The sequence below is a fragment of the Centroberyx gerrardi genome, chromosome 16 (assembly GCF_048128805.1).
Source record: "Centroberyx gerrardi isolate f3 chromosome 16, fCenGer3.hap1.cur.20231027, whole genome shotgun sequence".
In the NCBI taxonomy this organism is placed as follows: domain Eukaryota; kingdom Metazoa; phylum Chordata; class Actinopteri; order Beryciformes; family Berycidae; genus Centroberyx; species Centroberyx gerrardi.
This window is the reverse complement of record NC_136012.1, coordinates 26112813-26128706: the sequence shown is the minus strand read 5'-3', so window position 1 is coordinate 26128706 and position 15894 is coordinate 26112813. Positions and strand designations below refer to the sequence as shown.

At 44.0% G+C, this 15894-nt stretch overlaps 1 protein-coding gene across 1 annotated transcript in view; it reads right to left on the bottom strand.

Annotated features, from left to right (window-relative positions):
• The window catches only part of ppargc1b (peroxisome proliferator-activated receptor gamma, coactivator 1 beta), a 102770-nt gene extending 89809 nt beyond the window's left edge, over positions 1 to 12961 (bottom strand). The window contains exon 1 of the mRNA XM_078288938.1: positions 12881 to 12961. Coding sequence (XP_078145064.1) covers positions 12881 to 12961 — 81 coding nt within the window. The remainder of the gene's footprint in view (positions 1 to 12880) is intronic.
• Positions 12962 to 15894: the final 2933 nt, after the last annotated feature.

Genomic DNA, 15894 nt, shown 5'->3' with positions numbered 1-15894 from the left:
CAACACCCTGGAAAGCACATGAACAAACTACTAATAGTGGAGGTCATCAAGTGTAGAATACGCACACACACACACACACACACACACACACACACACACACACACACACACACACACACACACACACACACACACACACACACAGCAGGGTGTGGTCAGTGTGTTGAGACTGCAGACTGTGTCCTGAATGAATCTTAAAACCATCCTGCTTAACAGTCACATGACCTCATTACTACTATTATTACTGCTACTACTATTACTGCTACTATTACTACTATTACTACGACTATTACTCCTACTGCTACTATTACTACTACTATTGCTATTACTATTACTACTACCACTACTGTTACTAATGGTACTACTACTACTGTTGCTGTTGCTGCTATGACTACTGGTAGTAGTAGTAGCAGTAGTACATTACTACTATTACTACAACTGTTACTATTACTCCTACTGCTACAACTACAACTACTGGTGTACTACTACAACTAGAGCAAAGGATAAATCCTGTAGAAAGTGTGTACTGAGTCGGAGGGTGAACACGCTTGCAGCACTGCTGCGTTGCTGCTTCACTGCTGCTGCACCAGCTCCCAAGAGGAAGTGTTTAGAAACGCTGCAGGGGGACGATCCACCGTGTAATCCCTAACCTTGTGAAGCATGACTCGTAATCACATACAATAATCCTACTGGACTGCTGGATTATTGGATATACGTTTTAGTTTAGAGCACACACACTTAAATACCTGCTGATATATAGCCTATGTGTGTGTGTGTGTGTGTCACCTCTCGGTCCAGCAGACTATAGTGTTGGTGTGAGAGGGGTGGCGATGCGTTCTGCAGCTGGACGCCTGCCCATCCACAGTCCAGACATCTTTACAACTCGATCTGTCTGTCTGCTAAGTCGGGGCGAGCCCCAGCCAAAACACTGGCAGGGCGTCAGGAGAGAGAGACCGCGCTGCGGCCGAGCCAAAACCAATATGGAGCAGCATTTACACATCCAGCCTTCACACAGCGCTCAGTTTTTACAGCGCTGGACAGTGTTCAGGTCTCACTTTTTATGGTACAAAGTGTAGACAGTCAAATTTTTCAACAGCAACAGCTCAAGTCCCACTTTTTACAGCATTAGATTGTGTTCAAGTCTCACTTTTTACAGCATTAGGCAGCATTGAAACAGTACTGTTTAAGCGATCATATAAACTCCACTTTATATACATTGTAAAATGTCTACATTGATAGCCATACAGCAGTAGGCATCAGAAACTCCACTTTTTACAGTGGTAACTATCACTGAAACCCTAATTCATGCAAAAGTAGTCACTGTAAAATTTCTAGGCTAACAGGCATCATACAGCGGTTGGCACCGAAGAAATGAAGATGCAATAATTAAAAAATTACAACATTTTTCAGATCTGTGATTCTAAAATTCCCATTTTAACAGCTACAACCAATGTAAAGATCCCAGTTTTATGCATTACATAATTCCCACTGTTTACAGCCAACAGAGAAGATCCAGTTTCTTCCACTCGTACTGTTCTGCTGCTGCAAGAGGAATTATCTGGAAAACGCTGCAGCACTGATGCCTGCACGGCTGCCGAGTGACGGCGACCATCAGGCTCTGTGCCGCGTTAACATATCAGCATATCGTATCATCTCTCTCTCATCTCGCCTGCTTCTCATCTCATCTGGTTCTACACAGAAACAGCGGCGTACGCTCTATCTGCTTTAAAATAAGACATTTCCCTGGTGGCGGCCTCATGATAAATCAGGTAACGGAGGAGGAGAGCCTTGAAGAAATAGGGCAGCGAGGCGACCGCTGGGCCGCCACATGCTTCCCTACAAAGCCTGGACTGCAGGGGGAGATTGGATTCCCTCTCCTTCAACCTCCGTCTGTCTCCCTCAGGTGTTGTTCAAAGCCTCGGTGTGTGTGTGTATGTGTGTGTGTGTGTGTGTGTGTGTGTGTGCACATGTGCGCCGAATGACAAACAGCCTCGCGCCCGTGTTGACACTATCAATACAGCAACAGGGTCCCTGTGATGAATACAAATTGCTAGTAAAGGTTAGCTAAGGACACTACACACATGTCCCCCGTGCACACACACGCAAACACACACACATGCACACCCGACACACGTGCACACCCAACACTCGTGCACGTCAGCGTACATGCTTGGATAGAGGAAGGAAGGTGGTCTGTGTACGACGTGAGGAGGGATGGAGAAGAGGGATCTTCTCTCTAAATCGAAAACTCAACAGGGGGTATAGACACACACACGCTCTCTAAAGCTGACACACACACACACACACACACACACTACACACGTGCACGTCAACGTACACGCTTGGATAGAAGGCGGAATCCAGCTTACATACAATGCAAGGCCAATTCATCATCTCTGTAAAGCGAAAACAATGAGATATACAGTATACACACACACACACATATACACACATGCACGCCAATGTACACACTTGGGTAGAAGAAACAATACAGCCTACACACACACACACACACACACACACAAACACCTGCTGTAAGGAGATCAATATGTTGATTCTGTGACACAAAGACAACACTCACACTTCAGTTTTAAAGGTATATAAACACACAGAAAGCCCACGCTTGCTGAAAACAAGAAGAATACGCCATGCTAAGGTAAAAGGACGGGCGGCAGAACGGCCTTGTGGGTAACAGAACCGTCCCATAACCGAGCAAGTCACTCCGCATAACTGCTAAATGTTGAACCAGTATTTAAATAATGATAGAAATGATAAAATGTATAGAAATGATAAATCCTAAATGGTCTGCCTGAATGTAGCAATAATGTAAGAACCATAAAAAGAGAGAAAAAGGGGAAAGCGATAACAGGGAATCACAGCATTGACTATAAAGTATATAATCTGTATTAAAACCGTAGCCGGGAGAGAGAGAAGATGGAGGAAAAATTTACATCTTCACAAATCACATCCCACTCTGGTTTGAGTCACAGCGTGGACGGCAACAACCTGGAACACGACGACGAGCCGAATAGATTTTCATATAAATTAAGACGGCACAGGGCAGACGATGAATACCTAATAACACCAGACGGCTCTCTCACTCTGTTATTCTTCTCTCTGTTCTCTGTTCTCTATTCTCTCTCTCTGATGCACACGATGAAGCCGCTGTACGTGTTCGAAACTTGACACGCTCGCTCGCTTCACCTCTGCTCCGCCTCCAGGAAGAAGAAGTGTTTGCAAAAAAATCCTGCAATACTAACGCAAGATACTGTAGATGCAAACTGGATGGGGAGTTTCAGTTTCCGGTTTATATAGAACACAAATGTCAGGTTATAAGATTAGTTTCTTCGCACTGTGACCTCTGACCCTTCACCTCCTTACTATTGGTTGCTTGTAACATTGGTGATCTAGGAATTAAAGCTTGTTCTACCATTGACCTCAGTGTCAAGCTAGCTGGCAGAGTCAGCTAACTGGCTAAAATGTAAAATGTGATGTAAAATGCAATGCAATTAGTTGTAAAGGAACCTTAACAAACCAAAAACTAGTTTATTTCAAACTATGTCAAACCAGGGGGAAACAAATCACCTCAGTAAGTCCTGTAGTGGTAACCGGCTTGGTAGATCTAAATTTGACTAAAAGGTTGCAGTATACATCCTGGTCTGGACCTAACAAGTCTATATAGGGCTACTCTTTAGCTTGGTTTCTATACTGGACCTAACAAGTCTATATAGGGCTACTCTTTAGCTTGGTTTCTATACTGGACCTAACAAGTCTATATAGGGCTACTCTTTAGCCTGGTTTCTATACTGGACCTAACAAGGCTATTTAGGGCAGTAAAGGGCATATAATGCAATATAGATCTAAGCCAGGCTAAAGAGTGGTGTTATATAGTGGTAGGTCCAAACCAGGAACCAGCACCGGAAAGCCCTTTAGTAGAAACCCAGCTAGGCTAATATAGCCCTGCTAGGTCCTGTAGTGGAAACCAGGCTAATGAGGAAGACTTGCGCAGCCGTGTTTAGCCCTGTTGTGTAAACTGGTTAGTAAGCCTTTGCTAGCCTTCTTTAGCCTTGTAGTGGGAACCGGGCTAAAATTAGCCCTTGCAGAGCATTAGTGGGTGAGAGCGAGGCTGAAGCTAACAGAGTGTCAGCTACATGATTAAAAACACTAAATGTAAATGACAAGATGTGAAGCCACAGACCTGTCACTGTGGAAATCAATGGGCGAATCAGAGCAATAATACTTTGCCACAATCAATAGAGAGCACTTAATAAATCTGCATGGTATCTAAGTCACTTGGTATATCTCTGTGTGTGTGTGTGTGTGTGTGTGTGTGTGTGTGTGTGTGTGTGTGTGTCCAGGCGTCTCTACTGAGTGCTAGCTGTAGCCTGTGATGCCAGGCAGGCCTGAGCTAGCAGATGATGAATCACCATGCAATTAATTATTGAGAGCTCCCTCACCTGCCTCAGTTAGCGCGCTAGCTAGCAACAGCACCTATCACACACACACACACACACACACACACACACACACACACACACACACTCAACTGCACACTGAGCCGTGACTGAGCATCTGCAACATGCGGCGCACACGTACAATAAAACATGCTTAGGCCTATATAAATGGATACACACATGCTGTTTAAGATCTTTCCTTACAGGCGCACACACTCGCACACACACACACACACACACACACACACACACACACACAGGTCCCTCTGGGAGGGGAGTCAGCCTGTGAGCCGGATGGATGATGAATCTCAGGGGGATTTTGAGGAGGAAGCAGCCATATTCCCAGCGTCCTCTCTGACACACACACATGATGAGGATCAGCACGCACACGCACACACACACACACACATATAGTACACACACACACACACTCACAGAACACACATACAGCCAGAACACACATGCACATTTTAACTCTACTTGGTCTAGCCTGCCCTCTTCATTACCCTTGCAGTCTACATTTCCAAATTAGCCATTATGGTTAGATATCTTGCATTCACACGTGCACGCACACACACACGCACACACACACACACACACACACATACAGAGCCAGGCAGCCAAACCTGTGGCTGAGGAAACATTAGCCAGACCAGAGTGGATCGGAGCAGCGATCGCAGAGCATATCTGTGTCCGTTTCATCGATTTAACACTTCTCCATTCATCTTAATGCAGAGGGAAATGGAGTGAGGCGGCGGAAAACTAAATAGTCAAACTGTTGCATGCTGTGAATCTGAGACAGCAGGCAGAAAAACCAGCGACCACACACCGAGTCTGTCTTTAAAATCGTCGTGACTACCTTTTCTCCTCTGCTCTTACTTCCTTTTCTAGCACTTTTCTATCTTACATTCTCATTTTAGTGTCAGGGGAATGATTTGTTCCATCTAGTGACATGGTGCTTTGACCCTTGACCCTTGACCTCCTCACTGCTGTTGCTGGAAATGTTGGTGATCTAGGAAATGAAGCGTATTCTGCTGTTGCACTCATTGTAAGTCACTCTAGATAGTGTGTGTGTGTGTGTGTGCATCCATATACAGTACATGTGTAAGTAAAAGCATTTGTGCAAGTATGCATGCCTTTATGCACACACTGTAAGCATATGTGTGTGTTTATGGGCATGTGTGTATATGTGCATGAAGTGAGCGTGTGTAAGTGTGTGTGTGTGTGTGTGTGTGTGTGTGTGTGTGCGAGAGAGACCGTGTGTCCAGCGTACAGAGTCGGAAGGGACAGGTGAGTCACTGTTAGGCTGCAAGCCGAACACATAGCACTGCAGCAACTGCACATCACGACTCAGACGGACAGAGAGGAGAGAGAGAGAGAGAGAGAGAGAGAGAGAGAGAGAGAGAGAGAGAGAGAGAGAGAGAGGGAGAGAGAAGGAGAGAGAGGGAGAGAAAGAGAGAGAGGGAGAGATAATGACACAGAACTAGGGAGAGGACAGGGACAGAGAGAGAGACAAAAATCTATAGAGGAAAGCAGTAAAGTCACCAAAAAAAAAAAAAAAGCCTGAATCAGTGGACAGAGAAGGAGACAGATAAGATGCAGGCGAGGAAACATTGCAGTCGCTGTCTGTCTGTCTAGCTGCTCCCCCATCTGCCTGTCTGTCTGACCGTCTGTCTGTCTGCCTGTCTGTGTGTGTGTGTGTGTGTGTGCAGCTGAATGCCTGCCACAGCGTAAATCCCAGTCACTGCCAATAACACCTGTATCCATCACTCCTTAGTGGGACTTCAAAGCCTTGCTATTTATCTACCTGTCTGTCTGCCTGCCTGCTTAGCTGTCTGTCTGTCTGTCTGTCTGCCCGCCTACCTGGCTGTCTGGATCCCTGCCGATTTCTTTCTCTCCCTCTCTCTCTCTCTCTCTCTCTCTAATTTAAATCGGATTTATTGGCCTGTAACAAGAAAGTGATTATTGCTGGATGGGAGGATGGAAGGAGACTAATGGTTAAAGACGGCCAAAGACGAAGTATAGCTGCAGCGTCAGGGTATCAGTGTTGAAAGTGTGTGTGTGTGTGTGTGTGTGTGTGTGTGTGTGTGTGTGTGTGTGTGTGTGAGGTTTTGTGGGTCTAATTCAAGTCAAATACCTGTGATGGCAGACGTATACGCAATAATCGCATTACCACATCCACTCTCTCCCGCCTTTCTCCTCCGACAGCCAAGCCAGGTTTCGACATAAGCGCTCCGTCTAATTTAAAGCGGTAATCCAGCAGTTCCTCCTTTTGTTCCGTTTTTTAATTTTGGCGTCATCTTTGTTGCTAAGCGCTAATTGCTGTGGTGTTTCTGCACTGCACTTCCCACAGATCACCTGTCAATCAAACAGTGTGGGGGTGGAGCTTGGATTTTCCTGTTGCTGCAGTTTGAGTTTCTCTTTTCTTCGTCTGTTCAGCCATGGCGGCTATCGCTGCTCATGCTAACTACCCAGTTCTTCTTCTTCTGTTTATTCCAAACGAACCGGAAACGTAAAACGCATCACTTCCTGTGCGGCAGAGGATTTTTTCACAGGAAGGAGCTACCAGACACCGGCTGTTTAGAACAGATGATGGAAAAGCTTTCATCATCTGGATATAGATTATAGTAATCAGCCACAGTGAGGAGCAAAACGGAAATGTATTTGCATGGAAATGTCGCAGATTATTACTTTAATAGCAAAAAGTAATAATTATATCAGATATCATATATTGGTAAACTGCTGTCTGTCCCTGCAGCGTTGCCAGGTCAAGCTAAATGTGGTCAGTAAGGGACTGTGTGACTTCCGATAGAAATCTGATAGGATCACCTGATAGCCAAGGCTGAGAGCTGACACACACACACACACACACACACACACACACACACAGGGCATCGGGGTTATAGGATAAAGTGCTGACTGACAGTATAAGGCGCTATAGAGTGACAGTGCAACACCGTAATTGCTCTAAGCTTTATTAAGTTTTCCACTTGCGAGGTGTAGGCGTTGTTCAGAGAGGCAATTAACGTCTTAAACACTTAAGAGCTGAGTTTTGTCTTGATTAGTCTCCTCGATAACCTGCAAAATCAACCTACAGGGGCTCAAGCAAAGCAAACAACCACATTGTTTAATATCTGGGACCCAGAAATGTGTTTTTTCATTATTTGGGGCTTTCTAAACCCACAACTCTCATTCCATTCTCATGGGATTTGACTATTCTCCTCGTTTCTTTGTATTCTTGATCACATCCATCCAATTAACTTTGAGCCCCACTGCAGTCGACTGTGCATTGTGGAGGACAGAAAACTTTTTTTATGTCCATTGGCCACAGTGTCTAGTACATCCCAAAATTCACCAGCCATTTGAACATTTTTAGAATAGAATAGGACTTCGACAATGATGGGTGGTTAGCAATACACAGTACACAGACAGGTTTTTCAATATTCTATTTTTTCAGCAAACAAGATGCATTTTTAATACAAAACTGAGATGTTGTTGCTTAATATTAGCTGTGCTTGAATACAATGACATTTTTTTACAATGTGCAATTTAATTTAGAGACCAGAAACTGGGCTCAGCACCAGAGCACCATGTTTAGGAGTCAGCCACCACTCTGATAAAATAATTGCAGCCTCTTGTGATTTGGAAATTGAAGTAGTTCATATTGCGATTTCTTATTTTTTTCCGAGTAATTGCACAGCCCCACTGAAGTGGCTGGTAGAGCAGACTAACTTGATGAAACTTTAATGATCCCAATGGAGAAACTGGGTTACCAAATTACCAGCCACTTTCACTGTTTTACCAGCCAACTTGACCTCTAGAACCAAGCAGGACTTCACAGGTTGGTTCTCTGCCAAAGTGGAGGTGGAGTACACTACCTTCTGTTCTGCCCGTCTTTATCCAGTGTCTGGTCGTGTCCTGTTATAGCAGGACGTGGTGACTGAGGCTAAGTCGGCCTGATCTTCACAGAGTCAATCCCCTGGACCGGCCCAGACCGGCCCTCAGCACCCGCTCAATGATTAGCACTGATGGAGCCTGGGATACCGGCTGCACCCTAAAACACCACAACCTCTGAGTTTTAACAAGTCCAGTATGGGACAGCATGTGATTTTGTTTCTTTTACACACTACATATAAGTTTCATACATATAATACAGCATATACATGTGATAGTGGGCTTTCAAGTGACATAACACTCCCTCTGGCAGCCATATTGGAGGTCCTTGAGCAGCCAGCTAGCTGAGAACAGTTGACTGGGTTTCTAAATGACTTGACCATATCAACAGAAATCAGTAGACATGGAATTTTTGTCCTTTTTTGACTGGGAACTTATCATTTCATCACTGATCCATCTGATTGATTTAGTGTTTAGATAATGTCAGCTTGTTAGCTAGCTATAGTATCTGCTCAGCTAACCATCACTGTCTTGTTAACACATCTGATTAGCACACTAGCTAACGTATCTAGTAGCAGCTAGCATTAGCATGTTCACATTAACATCAGTGTGTTTGCTGGCTAGTTAGCTAGCTAACAGTTTGTTCAGGTTAACTGAGCTGACTCTTCTCAAGCTACAACTCAGAGTGTTTTGGAGTAGAGACTAGGGCTAAAGACAAGACAGTTTACTGTGTCACAGTAACCTACATTTGGAAACAAATCCAGTCTTATCACACTTCACTTTTACTTATAATGTTACTTAATCTCTTTCTCTAGCCTGGCTGATTTAGACATTATCTGCACACAGCAATTCCCCAATTGACCTCCAAAATGGAGCAAGATATGGTTGAGATTTGTGACGCAACTGCAAATCTGATACGTTAAATAGAATTTGGTTTCCAAAATGAGATATCCACCATTTGAACAAAGTGGCATACTCTTACTAAATGACAAGTGCAAAATTAAAACAAACTATGGTACTTTTAGAGGACAGTCCTATTGGTTAAGAGAGTAACAACACTTTTACAGTCCTAGGGCTCTGAATCTTAGAGGTATTGAATGATATCTCAATAGGCCTAGGCTATATAGTATTTTGCAACAGTACTCTCCATACGCTAAAATCAGCATATGTTGCGCCAATATGTGTTGAAAAGCAACACAATGCAGACACACAGATGATGTATAGTGTTGGTGAAGAAAAGACACGTCCTTTTTTAAGAGTGCAGTCTATTTAGAGCAAAGAGTAAAGCACCGGCAGACTAAGGAAGAGTGAGAGAGAGAGAGAGAGAGAGAGAATGAAAGACAGTGTGAGAGAGAGAGACATTGAAAGAGATACAAAACAGAGAGAGAGAGAGAGGAAGAGCGGAAGATTAAGTGTGTGCATGAAAGGGAGACAAAAAAGGAAGAGAAGAAACAGAGAGAAAAAGGACAAGGAAGACACCGAGAGATTGAGTGTATGTATGTACGTGTGAGAGCGAGAGAGAGAGAGGTAGAGGCTGTATGAGAGAGAGAGAGAGAGAGGAAGCAGTCACATGTTCACCCCCAGGAGGAGGGGAGGGGAGGAGGGGGGTGCCTGTCACTCGTCTACGTCACCGGTAACGCCTCCCTCCATCCCTCCCTCCATCCCTCCCTCCTCCACTACTACTCACATGACTGCAGCAACCCTGTTCTGTAACTCCAGTCACGAGGATAGAGTAGTATTACAATGACCAGCCGGCAGGGGCGAGAGACATGGAGACACACAGAGAGAGAGAGAGAGAGAGAGAGAGAGAGAGAGAGAGAGAGAGAGAGAGAGAGAGGGAGAGAGAGAGAGAAAAAACCACCAGCCAGCCCTAATAACCCTGAGTAAATATTAACATATTAACGTTGCTTTTGAAGAATCGATAACCTGCGCTGTGCTGCTGGATTATCAGACTGCACATGCAAAGAGAGAGAGAGTGGGAGAGCGAGCTTGGGTCAAACAGTGCGATACAATGCACAACTTATTCAGGTTGCACTCTATCTGTCCTCCTTTCGCTCAAGGACTTTGCAGCAGTCCAGCACATGTAACCCTCAGAAAAAAACAGCTATAGTAACCCTATGGTAAATTTAAGGATAGTAAGCATCCATATTACTATGGGAATATTATAGGGATATTATAGTGATATCAAATACCATGAAGAATGATAAAGTCCCTATAAACTCAATATTGAGTGCAAGTCCCTGTAGGAATATTATAGGAATATTTTAGTGATACCATAGGATATAAAAATACTATAAAGTAAATATAATATATAATATAAAATCACTATTGAATATCACAGACACACTGTAAGTCTCTATAGGAATATTATAGGAATATCATAGTGATAGTAGGCCTATATAAAAATACTATAATGTATGCACTATACTATAAATTCACTATTTAGCACCATAGACACATTTTAAGTCATATCATAGGAATTTTATAGGCATGTTATGGTGATTTCTTGGATTTTTTTTTTCTTCTCCTAATTCAAATCTCAAATATGTCTTCATTATGAACGGGGGGGGGGCACACATACAGTTTACGTGTGTGTGTGTGTGTGTGTGTGTGTGTGTGTGTGTGTGTGTGTGTGTGCATGTGACTGCTGCACATTATAAATAGCCCATCCCTGGATCCCACCACACACTGAATTAACCTGCTTAAACTGCCAATCAGCTGTGACAGCCGCCCCCCCCCCCCCCCCCCCCTTCCGATGACCGTGCAATCAGAGCAATAACAATCAGCACAGCGCAATCTTATGTCACACCGTAACGCAGCAAACACGGGGCTCTTGTATTGAAATAACAGCTAGTTTGAGATTTTTACGGACAGTAATAATCCGTGTGTATTTCTGGAGCGCGTCTCCATAATTCTGCACACGGTCAGGAGGGAGATTAGACCTGATACGCTCCGTTCTCCCGTGTGGAAGACAACAGGCCAAACTCCGTTCAAAAGTCTGGGAATTGAATGTGTCCTTGCATATCGCAATCGCACGCACCTCGCAGAACATGATTTCATTTATTTTACGAATCACTGGGGTCTTCTAGTAAATTCGGCATATAAATGATCCACCTAACATCACTTGGTTCAAAAAAATCCTCAATTTTTATAACTGATTCGCGCTGCTCGCTACCGCCCTCCGCGGTGTATTTTGGTGGGAGATGATTGTGGGAATGACAGGCGAACCAGTTACAAAAGTTGAAATTGTATTGTAATTAGCACTGCTTGGTGTGTTGGGTGTATGCCGAATTGAAGAGTAGATCATAACGATTCGTATGAGATATTAAGCCATGTAGGAGGTGTCTAAGTGTACCGATAAATAAGGCAGCGTTAAATTGACAGATTTTTGGGCGGAGTTTGGCGTACCAGTCTCTTCCATACAACAGAGCCTGCCGTTTTGATAATCCGGTGCAAGATCATGTTTAGTTCCCAATCCTCGAACAGCAACACCGTGGGCTGACTGTCACCATCACCACCCCCCTCCCTCGTTTTCGGGTTACTAGCAGACTAGACGTGTGAACCAGAGTAACGTTTTGTAACCGCAGCCAAACGATTACGCAAACGATTACGAAAACGTAAATCGCACCAAGTACTCTCAATTGAGCAAATCCCATTGATTCGTTTCCATCCCTCCGCTGTAAAGGGACGTCGTCTGATAATCTGATCAATCTGCAGAAATGACAGAAATTAGAGCTGGGAGTTGCTTAACTTTGAGGCGCGCTGAGCAGCCTGCAGGAATCCAACACAGAGATCCAGAGATCCTCACTTAAGCTCACGGTGCGGCGGCAAGCAGCTTATTTGGAGTGCATAAATAACATTACATAGCACTGATGTATGCCATTGCTTCCCCAAACAGCCAGTTTATTAAACATCCGCTTCGACTCTGCGACCAACATACAAGATATACAGTATCCAACCAGCCGACTAATGCATCAACAACGCGACACACTAGAAGCTCTCTATGCTGTTTCTCTGCACAATTTTGAAGCCAGGCTTCTTGCAAACCAGTGGATTACTATCATAATATCATAACATCATAATAGTCATCCGGTCAAGTCCACGCGTTCAGACGCGCCCCACGTGTCCAGGTCTCCGGCACAGAAATTAAAACTTCCCCCAAGAATGCGTCAAAAGTTTCCAAAGCGCCCCTCTGCATACCAAATAATCCTCCCAAGAAAAAACACAGCGGCGGCTCTCCGGCTCCAGCACCGACTCAAACCCGTTTATTCGCTTTAATCCAGCAAATTCCCACATTACCCATGGCTGATGACATTTCCTCCAAAAAACACGTGAAAGCCAGACGTCAAGACACACACACACACAGAGACCGAGACACCGGGTCGCACCGTGCCGGGGAGATGCTGCTGACAAGCCGGGCGAAAGGCTCGCATCAACCGGGCATATCGTGCGCCACGGCCGGCGACGTGTAAAGATGCACCCCGGCCCGGAGAGCCCAGAGTCCCGTGCGTCCAGAGAGGCCCGGGTCTTACCTGGCTGCCGGAGTTTTCTGTCAGGTAATTGAAGACAAAGGAAGAGAGTTCCTCATCTAATAGTGGAGCGCAGTCCGCCATCTTCTAGTGAATGAGGAGCCGTGGAGTCAGAGAGCGGAGTATAGGAGGAGGAGGAGCGGCAGTGCGGGGCGGCCGCCGGCAGGGGGCGCATCTATTTACAAGCATGTACGCTCAAACCCAACCATTAAGACCAGTGGTGCTACACGGTGGGGTCCGGGGACCTCCAGGGGTCCCTGAGGGAGTGCCAGGGGTCCCACAACAAAATGAGGATTATTCCAATTAGAGAAGAATGACTATTTGAATCACACAACAGCTGTAGAATTCAGTAATACTAATTATAAATATTATATATCTATGTTGAAAATATGTATTTTTTATTATTATTTTTTAGCTTAATATTAGTATTCAACCAAATATCAATATTCATGTTAATAATAATAGGAATATTTATTTAGCCCTTTTCAAAACACTGTTACTGTGCTTTACAAAGGAGTAAAGAAGAAAATATAAAATCAACAGTGAAAGCAATGAAAGCATGGTAAGAGATATAAGAGCAAGGCAAGAAATATGACAACTGGGGTATGTTCAATGTTGTACTTTTTTTATTATTAAAATGGAGAGAGAAGATCAAGAAAAACAATGCCATAACTGTATTTTGGGATCCATATCTTAAAAAAAAAAATCTGACAGTTTGTTGACCTGCGTCTCATAATTTATCACACTGACCAAATAATATCTGCTCAGTCATCAGTCATCACTCCAGTTTGTCCACACAAATTTAATGGATGGAAGTGGTGAATTATTGGTGACAAATAATATTAGATGCAGAGACTTTGCCTAGGGTTTAGTGAATTGACACCGCTGATATTTGAGTAAGTGGGTGAGGAGAGAAATGTCAAAAGAGGAAGAGAGAGAGAGAGAGAGAGAGAGGAAAGCAGGTCGATGAACTCTGCTTGCCTTGCCTCTGCTTGCTTGACGCAGCAAATGAAAGCATTGAGATGCATCACACACGAAGGGAGGGGTGTGTGTGTGTGTGTGTGTCTGTGTGTGTGTGTGTGTGTGTGTGTGTGTGAGAGAGAGAGAGAGAGAAAATTGACAATTTCACAGCAATAAAGGAAAGACAGCAAAAACAACCCTCACCTGCATCAACTGTTCTGTTTCTTTACAACAGATCTCCTTAAAGGTGTTACGAGTGTCATGTTTAAACATCAATATATTATCAAATTAATTGTGTTAGCTGGGTAAAATAACCGTAAACAAATGAGCCCATGGTGGAGACGATTGGTCGCCTCTATCTCACACCAGTAGTATTGCTAGTTCTAGTGTTTCTCCACATTAAGACTACATTTCCCATAAGCCCCGTTGCTTCCTGCCCCCACTCCCCCTCCCTGAAGAGGATCAACATGTTGGAAGTGATTTCTCCATCTTCCTTTCCCTCCTTCCACCATCTGCTGCCAGAAACTCTTTCAGCTTTAGCTCCGTTTGCTCTGGAAGAACAGAACCTCTTCCTGTTTTGTGCCGTAAAGCGATCCAGCAGATTTCCCTCCAGATCCACCAGGTGGAGAAACTATAGAGGATGCAGAGTAGAGGCTGGTAGCAGTATGGTCTTGTTTGTTTACAGTAATTATGCTAATGTGTTAAATTAATATGTTAGTGATTTATTGATGTTAAAATGCTACACAAAGCACATCCACAGAGCTTGAAACAAACGACAAGCTAATGCAGAATGTAAAGCTGCTGCTCCTTTTTCACAAAAATTTCATGAATCTTTTCAAAGTAGAAAACAGACTCTCTCCATTCCTGGGTTCGAGCCTGAGTCATCCCCCTCTCTCTCTCTTCTGACTGTCAATTAAAGGGAAAAAAAATCCCCAAAAATATTTTCTGAAGAAGTTTAAAAGTTTAATGAGAGAATATTAACAAGAAAATGCAGTAAGTGGTGTGGTTTGTTTAGACAAATGTATCAAATTATATTCCATCAAATCAAGTAAATGTAATAATTGTGATTTTTCTTCCATCATTAGCTCAAGCACAAAACTTTACATTTAAGGTGTTTTGCAGAGTGATTTATGTCAGGATCACACTTGACGCTTTGAATGAATTACTCCTAGTTCATTTAAAGGTCCCATATGGTGTAAAGCAGGACTCCCCTTGCCTCTGTGATGATAAAGGAGTTGGATGGTCTATCTAAACATGGTGAAAGTATCAAAACGCACGGTCGCCAACTAAATCCACACAATACATATTAGAAAAGCGAGCCTCTAAACGAGCCGTTTGGACTTCCGTAACTTTGTGGCGTCACAAAGGTTCGCTCATTATCATTTTTGTAAGAAATAATAGACTAACAAAGTGTTTTTCCCACGGCACAGCCGAGGGCATCACGAGGCAAATTTAGGCCAGGCAGTCAGTCAGTCAGTCAGGCAGTCAGTCAGGCAGTCAGTCAGTCAGTCAGTCAGTCAGTCAGTCAGTCAGGCAGTCAGTCAGTCAGTCAGTCAGTCAGGCAGTCAGTCAGTCAGGTAACGGTTAGATGATGCGCTTCGTCAGATGGCCTCTAGAGGGCGTTTTTGACTGTGAGATGCAGTGTTTCCCATACAGAGGCACAAAATCAAAAGTTGGTCAGTGTATAGAAATGGATCTAAATCGATCTCTAATGCACCTGATGTCACATCACATCATGTCTGTAATGTGGAGATGTACAGACAGCAGACCAGCAGACTGAACTCAGTCCACAGAGTCTCCAGGTGTGAAAACAAAAGTGAAACTTTTACTGCAGACATTAACTCACTCGTCTTCGCTGCCCTACAGACGTTAACGGTAGGTGACTTCATCACCTTGTGGTATTTAAGTAACGTTAGTGGAATTAGGTAATTTAACGTGTTGCAGTGCTTCAGTGCAGAGAATTGAGTCTGTACAGGACCTGTGCTTGTTTTCAAAGCGGTGGAGCGGTTGTCATTGTTTATTACCGGAGAGTTTTCCCTACCTGTCGCTGCCTGCTC